The 10,544-nt window shown below is 39.5% G+C and overlaps 2 protein-coding genes across 2 annotated transcripts; one reads left to right on the forward strand and one right to left on the reverse strand.

Moving 5' to 3' along the window:
• Positions 1 to 65: 65 nt before the first annotated feature.
• Positions 66 to 4,154, reverse strand: xiap (X-linked inhibitor of apoptosis). The gene is made up of 7 exons (XM_080841256.1): positions 3,939 to 4,154; positions 1,957 to 2,755; positions 1,648 to 1,747; positions 1,413 to 1,491; positions 1,261 to 1,303; positions 953 to 1,144; positions 66 to 749 (listed from the first exon to the last, which is right to left on the reverse strand). The coding sequence occupies exons 2-7, from the start codon at positions 2,729 to 2,731 to the stop codon at positions 556 to 558; spliced, it is 1,383 nt and encodes a 460-aa protein (XP_080697382.1). The 5' UTR covers positions 2,732 to 2,755; positions 3,939 to 4,154; the 3' UTR covers positions 66 to 555.
• A 5,002-nt stretch (positions 4,155 to 9,156) lies between these two features.
• On the forward strand, positions 9,157 to 9,909 carry LOC308366645 (uncharacterized protein C21orf140 homolog; the record flags this gene model as incomplete). The annotated part of the gene is made up of 1 exon (XM_080840372.1): positions 9,157 to 9,909. The coding sequence occupies one exon, from the start codon at positions 9,157 to 9,159 to the stop codon at positions 9,907 to 9,909; it is 753 nt and encodes a 250-aa protein (XP_080696498.1).
• Between the last annotated feature and the right edge of the window lie 635 nt (positions 9,910 to 10,544).

The following is a 10,544-nucleotide window of genomic DNA, read 5'->3' on the forward strand; positions in this document are numbered from 1 at the left end:
CAATACATTACAACAATTTATTAAACATGATCGTAAAGTGCATAAAGCCACACTTGCATAGGAAGAATGTCAAAACAGGTTATCAAAAGATTGAGCCTTTTCGGTCAAGCAGATGACATTATGTTTGCTTAAATGCCTGAAAGTCCCCAGGCAAGATGTGGACCCAGGTTGTAAATCAAAAAATTATAAATTAAGTAACGAAAAAAATAGCAAACTGATCAGAGAAAGGTGAGTTTGAGTAAGGCACACTTTACAGGATGTATCTATAAAGCGTCCTACGCAAAGTATAACTCAAATGTGTTTCTGAGTGTATGTTTCACAAACAAAAGTATTTCTATTTCTTTACTTACTGTGTAATCAAACACAGGTTTATTATACATCTGTACATTATTACTCTGGGATAGAAAAAGATAATCTTGATGAACATTTCCCTTGTCTACATATACAAATGTACTTAAATAAAATCTATATACACACTCCGGGGAATGATTAGTTTTATATATATATAAAAAACAAAAAAGCAGCACTTCAATTTCAACCCCTAAATGTAAACACTTAGGAGATGTAAGTCTTAATTCTTTGTATGATTTTCGCACAACAGATGGGACATTTGTCAAGGGAATCTGAACAGCTCTGGCAGGTGGCCAAGTGTCCACAGGGTATGAATACCATGCAGGCGTCACTGTCCATGCACACTTTACACTGTTTTTCCCTCTGGAGCTTTTCCAACTTCTCCAAAGGATTCTCATCTGAAATCACATGGAAATCACAATTATACGTAAATACACACACACACTCACACACACACACACACAGACACACAATAATAATAGGGAGGGGGGCATCTCACAGATGCTACACAAAGCCAGAGGGTAATTAAAAGTTTAACAAGTTATATATACACATCTAAAGAGTACACAAGGAGGCAACATGGACACAGTGCTAGACCTACCATCATTTCCGTGGGAGTTCTCAGGGTCAATCTCAGCCGAGCTGCTGAGGATATCCTGTAGAAGATTCTCAATGCTGGAGTACCCCTCTCCAGACCGGCGCATCTTCTCCAGAATGCCCCTCTCTACCTTGATTGGGTCAAACCCCATCTCAACTGCTTTTTGGGCAATCTCAGATTGCATGATGTTGGTCACTAAGAAATGAAAAGAGCAAACTGACTATTGTAGCAGGCCTTTCGTTTCTTTATTTTATTTCAGGAGACTTTTGCAGATTCTTTGCACTTGCAATGCTTGAGAATGTGGTATTTACCTTTCTCTTTCTTTGAAAATCCATTCTGATGATGACTTGAAGCCTGTAAACAAGGGAGGTGAAAACATTGGAACTAACAGAACTATTAAAAGAAGAATTTGTAGCTGTCTACTATTAAAAGAAGAAATTTCATATGTAAATGAACAACTTACTGAATTGCTCCCAATCGGGTTTTGAAGCTGTACAATGTTAACAAACTGGTGCCCCTTTTCTGATAGAAGAAAACTGCACCTGTTTGTTCCCAAAACAATAAATACATTCAAAACATTAGGTCAATTTCCTCAAAAACATTTGAAAGAGTTGCTTACAATAAGACCCTAGTTCACTAGCAATGCAATACAGATGAAGATGAACATATTTTGCAATGGTGGGAAAGAACAGGATTACCCGGGGTAGTACTTGGCATGCTGCTCCCAAGGATCTTCCTCTGGTTGCCAGTTTTTGAGACCACCCCCACACCGGAAACATTTCACATGGTCTGACGCACCTGGGTGAATAATTGACTTTAATTTAGTACACTACAATACTCAGTATAGAAAATATGTTATTATCGCAACCTCATGTTACATCTGCACACATCCACAACTCCTATGTTAAAGACTTAATAACAAATCACATTGCACTGCAGTTATTAAATAATGTAGTCTGATATTAAAAGACATCTTTTTGTGGTATTGTGGCTCAGCTTCAGTATACCTGAGCTGTAAAACCCTGCTCTGGCCAGCCTCTCATGATCCACAGGATGCTGCCTTCCAGCAAAACTCTCAAGTCGTTCCTCAAAGGACGCCATAGGGACCCGTGGGCCATCGCTCTCTGGAGACTGTGTGGATGGGACATTGCCGACATCATGGCCCAGGATAAAGAAGCAGTTGGGGAAGTGCCGAGAGTGTTCGCTCCAAGGTTCATCCCCAGGCTCCCAGCCAGCCAGCATGCCTCCGCAGCAGAAGCACTGTACCCGGTCAGCCTCCCCAAGATAGTACAGCCCGGCCTGGGCCAGCTGCCGTGGGCGAACCGGGGCAGACGCAGGCCACAAGCTGCCGAAGCTTCTGATGCGTGCATCCTCCTCACACATGTGGGGAGCCATGGGGTACGTGGACTCGTCCACCACCTCACCGGTGCGCAAGCTGAACTCCATGGCCTCGGCCGCCTCGTCGTACACGGAGCCGTTGCTCAGGGGGGCAAAGACGATGTTGCCGGTGCGGTGCACGCAGCTGAGGAATTTGCAGGCAGGCGATGCCTGCAGGTGGCGGTTGACAGGCGTGTCGGCACTGCTCCAGTTCTCCACTGTTTGCTGACAACTGAAGCAGCGCACTCGGTCTGATTCCCCAGTGAAGTAGAAGCCAGCCCTGGCCAAGCGCTCTGCAGATACTTCCTTAGCACGGGGGAAGTGGCGGAATGAGTTCACACGTGCACTGATTGTGGACCAGTCCATTCCGTCATCTGCCTGTAGCTCACCATTGTTTCCAGCCATAGTTCAACAGATGTGGTCAAGTTTCTATTCAAAAACAGAGTTCACTCAATCAATAGCCAGTAAAAAAATTGCACCTATGCGACAGCTGTTTAAATGGTATTATCTTTCCAAAAAAGTATTAATATCTTATTCAAATTTCCCATCATGTTTCAAAGTTTTGTGTCCAAAAGTCTGCACAGAGAATGAATTAGACATCGTTCTTGCTTCATTGAATTATACTCTACATGGTCCCTTTAAGAGCTATCCCCAGTCACATGTGTGCCTTGCCTTCTACATGTGTACTGCAGGTGGAGCACAATGCTTATCATATTGCAAGTTTATGCTGCCAGTCAGAGGGAATGTGGCAACCTTCAACAAATTCGAATAAATCATCCATATGGAATTAATAAGCATTAATTACTCATCTTTAGCAATGCATTTGCAAGTGTTCACCCCTGTAAAATATTACAAGATTGGAAATAATGAAGATTAAAGTTTACATAATTCTTGGAATGTCAACGAACCCGTTTTAATGGCCCACCCTTGATAAAGGTGTGGATCACTGGTCGTGTTTGAACTTCCCTACCCATAACATATGATTGAGTATGTTTCCAATGTACTCTATTCAGAGTGATGGTCTGTTTTGACTGTAGCTATCCTACAAGCGTAAACAAGCGAATATAATAGAATAGTTTACGGGTCGGTTTATGAGAGTTTGACGTATACACAAACATGAAACACTCGGCCCCCAGACGTAGCCGTGTTACAGTAGTAATATCACGTCCAATTCTGAATGTTTGTCTGGTTTAACGTTGCAATCGTAACGATTTTCGTTGTGAAATGAAAGTGACACTACCATTTGACACATTGCAGTAGCTCTACCTTTAGCTACAGCACAAAAGAGTACATTCGGGATTTTTCACAATAGTTGTCGCATTAGCCCATGGTTGCTCGTGTTTGAAGAACTTATGGTCTGCAAACTGCGTGAATTTGCCCCACACACAGTACAAATATCTGCCCTCACCAGTAGAAAAACAAAGTGACTCGGGACAGAACAACTCAGATGGGTGTCTCAATTGTTGCCTCCTGCCATTGGGACTAGCTAACGTTAGCTAAATAACTATTCCTTGGTCTAAGGTTATCCTTTCCTTAGAAGCTAATGCAACTTTATAGCATGAAACCAATGCGTAATTTAATCTTAGTGTAGCAGATAACCAATGTTACATACCTGTAAAATAAACCAGGAATTGTTTGCCAGATTCGTCGTTTTGCACTTTGACCGTCTCCTACTTTCAGGATCTAACGTTAACGTTAACGTTAATCAGATAGCATTGGCCATCATAGCATCTTGAATAGCGTGGTAAATTAGAGGGCCACAACCCTTACCTTAACAGGTTTTCTTGAGATTAAAATCTGTAAAATACGCAGACAAACGAATATAATCTGTGTTGTAATGTCCTCTATACCAAACGATCTAGGTCCACCTTCAGCTATGACAGGCCAGCGACCTCTTCCGGATGTGACGTATTGAAAGTATGTCCATTGACACCCACGCAGTGGGAAGTGGGTGCCCATCAGGATTTTTTCTGGTCCCACTTCTGCAAAATGATACATAGGCCTACGTCGATATTGTGAGAATCTATGACCATTTAAACCAAAAAAAGAGATATAACATACATGAAACCTTAAATGCAAGACACATCATGAGGGTTGACTCACACCCCAATGCCAGCCTCTTCACCCTGCTGCCTGATGAGTTTTTACCTAAAGGCAGTGAGACTGTTGATCTCAAATTTAGATTTTCTTTCCTTTATTTAATTTCTCCTTTTTGCACAGTGTGGAGCGTTGACCCTTTATAACATTTCACTATGTTCATGTATCTGACAAATAAAGCACATGAACTTGAACTTGAAATAGCCCATATGTATACACTGTAAACCCAAACAGTTCTACTAACTCATTAACATTATGTATTCAGTACTTAAAACCTGGTATTTAGTTGACCCAACTTTAAATGTATTAGTTTTCTGAGCAAGTGAAGACGTTTTAATTGTATTGGAATGTTTTTGTTTAAGTAAACATTGCCTGACAACTCATATTTTTTTAGTATCTGATGTCATCAACGTTGTTGAGAGGACCGTTGCAGAGACCTTGTGATGATAGACAGAGACAGCAGACTTAAGGTAGAGGAGTTGTTTAGTAATCCAGAGTTTAGAAGGTTGCTAGTTCGATTCTCCACTCCTCCTTACCAAGTGTACAAGTGCGAACCCCTAAACTGCTCCTGATCTAAAAATGCAAAATTCCTTTTAAATCGCTTTGGATCTGCTTGGATCTGCTACATCACAGATGTAAATGTAAATGTACATCTGGCAACACTGGGAAGGCGGTCAACCAATGACAGTTCTCTCTACAGTAAGAGCTTGCGCAAGAAGTCGGAACCTAAGGGAGATACCCTTTCAAAAACTTGTAAGGGCGAAATAACTACTTTGTGAAAGACCCAGAGAAACACAAATATCCGACAGAGCAAAATCCTGGACGATTTTGGAATAATATGAGTTCAGAGAACTTAAAAATTATGAAAATGATAACAAAATAAATCAGTATAGCCGATGCATACTTTTAAAGTTAAGTTTACTTTTTTTTTTATTTTTTTTTATGATGTAATCAGTTACATCAAAAGTTTGAAGTACTTTGAACTTGTTCAGGTTTACAGTGTAATAATACCATCTTATCACAAAATATATTATCGATGTTCTTCAAATTTCTGCAACTTTTGAAATGTTGCTGGAACCAAATGTAACTGGCTACACAATACCTCAGGCCTATACACATCGTTCAAATGTTAAAACTGTTCTTAGCTCAATCTTTGTGGAATAGGTATCTGCAGAGGCAACCCTTCACTAGTCCAGCGCCTGTATTTTAGTTTTGTTGCTGTTGTTTTGACAAATTATCCTAATATCTTAGCAAAGGCAGAGGTACGTAAGATATGTTGTTCTCATGCAAGCTATAGTATTCTACGACTTCCTTTAGTGAAGGTAAAGAAGCTGTGGATTTCACTATCTCAGGAAAAAACTTTATACATCTAGAGCTTTGCCAAAATTGTATCTTGAATATACCATAATCCGATACAATCAGATGTGATGTTTTATCCTTGAATAAATATTCAATGTATTAATCCACAACACTCTGATACTGATTATGTAATTCATGCACTAGTTAATCATTTCATTCCTAAATGTGTTGGGTTGCTCTCTTCTGTGTAATGCCTTATCACCTTACTGCCCCAAGAAGAAAGGCCTCTGTGTAAGGTCTGTTAACATAAGATTACATCACGGGTTCTTTCAGACACAGATAACCAGGTATCTCCCAATAGCGACTGTGAATGTGATCATTGCATGTGACAGGATAACTGGTCTTGACTGGACTGACTGATTTGTTTGTGTTGTTCTCTTGCCATAGTGCTGAACTAACTAAACTAAACTATCAGACTTGCCTTGCAAAAAAAAAAAAACGCCCAGCGTGCACTAAAAAAGATAGATAGCCTTCTAACTGGTCATTTGTTTTGATAAATGGTGACATTGTGCTCAAAGCTATAAATGTTTAGACCCAGATCATAGCACTAGCGAATAGCCTGGGCAGCTAGTGCGTACAACAGTGGGTTTATGCTTATCTGTCTTTCACATTACCATATGCAATCAAAATTACTTAAAGGATGTTATAAACACTAACTATTCATAATAGCGCATACCATACCTTTAATATTAGAAAGCCTTGAAAACCAACAAGACCTCTGGGTGTTCACATATAGATAGATATTAAAAGTCTGTTTGATAATTGTTTAAGTAATTCTGCTTGTATAGACAATCATTCTGTACTTCTACAGTAAAAAAAAAAAAAACAAGATGTGAAAATGGCCAAGGTGTCAACCCCACATTTTGGGATGTAGCCACAGGAGTTAGTGGTGAAGTCAGTGGTGTAGTGGTCCCTGGAGAAGTGGGTATACTCTTATTTATTTTTTAAGCAGCCCATACAGCACAGGATAAACGCCCTGTTTTGAGAAGTGGGTATACTCAATGCTGACTGATACCCGTATACCTGCGTAAACCCTGGACTACACCACTGGGTGAAGTCAGGAAGAAACACCATCAGCTATGACCACTTCCAGATGTGACGTATGGAAAGTATGTCAATTGACACCCACACAATTCCAGTGGCAAGTGGGTACCCATCAGGATCTGTTTCTGGTCCCACTTCTGCAAATGATACATAGGCATACGTCGACTATGCCTGCTTTCTGTTAAAAAGCAAGCTCTAAAGTACATGAATGTGGGAAATAGGAACAAGAGGTTAGATCTTAAAACAAAATATTGAGAATCTTTTGATAATTGTTGTTGTGTTTGGCTTGACTCTTTAGTGGTACATTATTGAACTTTACTTTAATTATTTAAGTTAAATTAAAAACTGTACACACTCTACTGACCAATTCCAGTAAATGAACCAAAATGTTCAATGGCCTCTGTTAACACATTATAGATGTTTATCACAACACCAGATCATCAGACTAACATGTTTATTTCTGATCAAAGAATCAAGATTGTGAAGGAATACAAATATCTTGGCACCTTGATTGATACTCAACTTAGCCTACTTTTTAAAAACATGTAAGAAAAATATGCAAACATTTTAGGCAACTTTAGGCATCTTAAGCAGTAGAACTTGTATATTGGGATTTTATTTTATCTTATTTTATTTTATTTTAGATTTTTTTTTTCTTATGTTTGATATACAGTACTGTGCAAAAGTTTTAGGCAGGTGTGAAAAAATGCTATGAACTAAGAATGCTTTGAAAAATGTAAACAATAAATGTTTATTTTTTATCCATTTACATGGTAAGACTGAGCACAGCAACAAGACACAACGTAGTTATACTGCATCAGCAGGGTCTCTCCCAGACAAAGATTTCAAAGCAGACAGGGGTTTCAAAATGTGCAGTTCCAGCTCTTTTGAAGAAGACGTTGAGGATCGTAGACGCAGTGTTCAGCCAAGGAAACTTGCTCAGAACTGGCAGAAACCAGTGGTACCCAGGTACAGACATTTACTGTCCGGGGAAGTCTGGCCAGAAGTGGTCTTCATGGAAGAGTTGCAGCCAAAAAGCTCTACCCCAACAAGGAAACAAGGCCAAGTGACTGAACTAAGCACGTAAACATAGAAACTAGGGTGCAGAAACATGGCAGAAGGTGCTCTGGACTGATGAGTCAAAATTAGAAATATTTGGCTGTAGAAGAAGGCAGTTTGTTCGCTGGAGGCTGGAGAGAGGTACAATAATGAGAGTCTGCAGGCAACAGTGAAGCATGGTAGAGGTTCCTTTCCAGTTTGGGGCTGCATTTCTGCAAGTGGAGTTGGAGATTTGGTCAGGATGAATGGTGTCCTCAATGCTCAGAAATACAGGCAGATACTAATCCATCATGCAATACCATCAGGGAGGCGTATGATTGGCACCAAATTTATTCTGCAGCAGGAACATAACCCCAAACATACAGCCAATGTCATTAACAACTAGCTTCAGCTTAAAGAAGAACAGAAAGTCCTGCAAGTGATGGTATGACCCCCACAGAGCCCTAATCTCTACATCATTGAGTCTGTCTGGGTTTACATGAAGAGACAGAAGAATTTTAGGAAGCCTACATCCACAGAAGATCTGTGGTTAGTTCTCTAAGATGTTTGGAACAATTTACCAGCCGTGTTCCTTCAAAAACTGCGCAAGTGTATCTGGAAGAATTGATGCTATTTTGAAGGCAAAGGGTGGTCACACCAAATATTGATTTAATTTAGAATTTTCTTCTGTTCCTTCACTGCATTTTGTTAATTTATGAAGAATTGATGAAAATAAACTGTTAACACTTCCATTTTTGAAAGCATTCTTAGTTTACAGCATTTTTTCACACCTGCCTAAAACTTTTGCACAGTACTGTACGTTAATGCCTTTTTAAAAGTTGTTTAGCCTTTTTCATTCTGGCAGGGGGACTGCCAATGGAAACTAGCCTTTTGGCTATAATTGGGTGCATTTACATTTTAATGTTTATTTACACTGTCCCTCTTCATCAAATAAACAAACTGAAACTGAAACTGAGAAATGGACCACAATAATCATTTACCAGATAAGGTCCCCTCCAATGAGAAAAACAATACATTCACATGTGAACAGGCTCTATCGAGCTATGAGAGGAAATTCATCTCAGCTATCCCTGCATGGTCTTTCCCATCTCAATCTCTATCGATAATCTCTAACCTACTGTAGCTATATGGCTATGTGCTGTCATAAAGTTATCACATTTTAAGCAAACAAAACTATTGTCAGCACCTATGACGCCGGACCGTTCGGAATTCTATTACTATGAAATTACAGAACAATCAGTGGGCGATCTGCTGTCGTTCGAACTTCAGACATGCGTTTAAGACTACACCGCCTTCTGCAACGCATGTGGAAAAGAAAAAACAATAATGGCCCTCAATGCACTGATTTCATCAGGGAAATCCGGAAACTTCAAAGCAACGGTTGCTATACAGTGTACCTTGGGGAGACAGAAATTCCCGAGTACCTTATAACAGGAGACATAACCTCGGCGAAGGGACATGATCAGCCCAGAGAGCACACCTGGAGCATAATTCATGCAGGCGGCGTAAAAGGATGGGTTCCTTGGAACTACAAAATATTGTTTCATTTAAACTCCAGTAGTCTAGAACCATCTGAGGATATTTTTCAAGAGTTTTGTTCCACCTTAACAGACTATTACGGGAAATGTGCTATTGTTGTCGATCCACAAAGCTGGAGAACGCCGCGTCGTTACCCCTCTTCAAGTTCATGTCACCAGCCTACATCGTCACCAGTCAACTTGTTGCCTATGCGCTGTTGTCCTAAAGTGGCTCAAGAACACGGACACGAACTCCTCCAACTGCCTTTCCAATGCGCACATCTTAACCCACTGAACAGTGCATGGTCAACAATGAAGTGGTTTGCCGTTAACAACAGAGGGAGATATTCAGAAGCCATCAATGATAAAGACACGGTACATAAATACATTTTCTGCCCTGAATTAATTGAAGGTTCATTGAAGAAGATGACCAAACGGAAGTGGAAGGAAGCCATGTCCAGAGTGTGGAAGAATGAAAACTATTATCTACATGACAACAATCAATAACTACAAATAGATGTGTGGTGTGCAAACAAGCGAACGTTGTTGTGTTCATGATTTGCTCACATAGCTCAAACTGATGTTGCAGGAAGGTCTTTGCTTCTACTAATTTTCTTTGCTTACGATCTTTTAAAGCTACAAGTTTGAGTTTATGGTGTCCTTTAAGCTGTAAGGTGCTTTTGATTCAAGGCATTATAGCATTCACACCCAGCTCTTGAAAAAAAATTAAGAGACCACTTAAAAATGATCAGTTTCTCTGGTTTTACTATTTAGTGGTATGAGTTAAAGTAAAGTTAACATTTAAGTTTTATTCTATAAATTACTGACAACATTTCTACCAAATTTAAAATAAAAACATTGTCATTAAGAGCATTTATTTGCAGAAAAATGACAATTGGTCAAAATAGCAAAATAAATGAAATGTTTTCAGATCTCGAATAATGCAAAGAAAACAAGTTCATATAGATTCTTAAACTACACAATACTAATGCTTTAACTTTGGAAGAGATCAGAAATCAATATCTGGAAAAACCGCGTCTTTTTTGTTATTTTGACCAATTGTCATTTTTCTGCAAAAAATGCTCTAAATGACAGTATTTTTATTTGAAATTCAGTAGAAATGTTGTCAGTAGTTTATAGAA

The sequence above is a fragment of the Sprattus sprattus genome (assembly GCF_963457725.1).
Source record: "Sprattus sprattus genome assembly, chromosome: 6".
Classification (NCBI taxonomy): Eukaryota; Metazoa; Chordata; class Actinopteri; order Clupeiformes; family Clupeidae; genus Sprattus; species Sprattus sprattus.

What these genes read in the sequence shown, in the direction of transcription:
- xiap (XM_080841256.1), bottom strand. Translation starts at nt 2,731, where the DNA reads ATGGCTGGAAACAATGGTGAGCTACAGGCAGATGACGGAATGGACTGG. An exon ending in ACCCGATTGGGAGCAATTCA is followed by an intron (nt 1,304 to 1,412) that starts GTAAGTTGTTCA and finishes CCTTGTTTACAG; the next exon opens with GCTTCAAGTCATCATCAGAA. An exon ending in GAACTCCCACGGAAATGATG is followed by an intron (nt 750 to 952) that starts GTAGGTCTAGCA and finishes ATGTGATTTCAG; the next exon opens with ATGAGAATCCTTTGGAGAAG.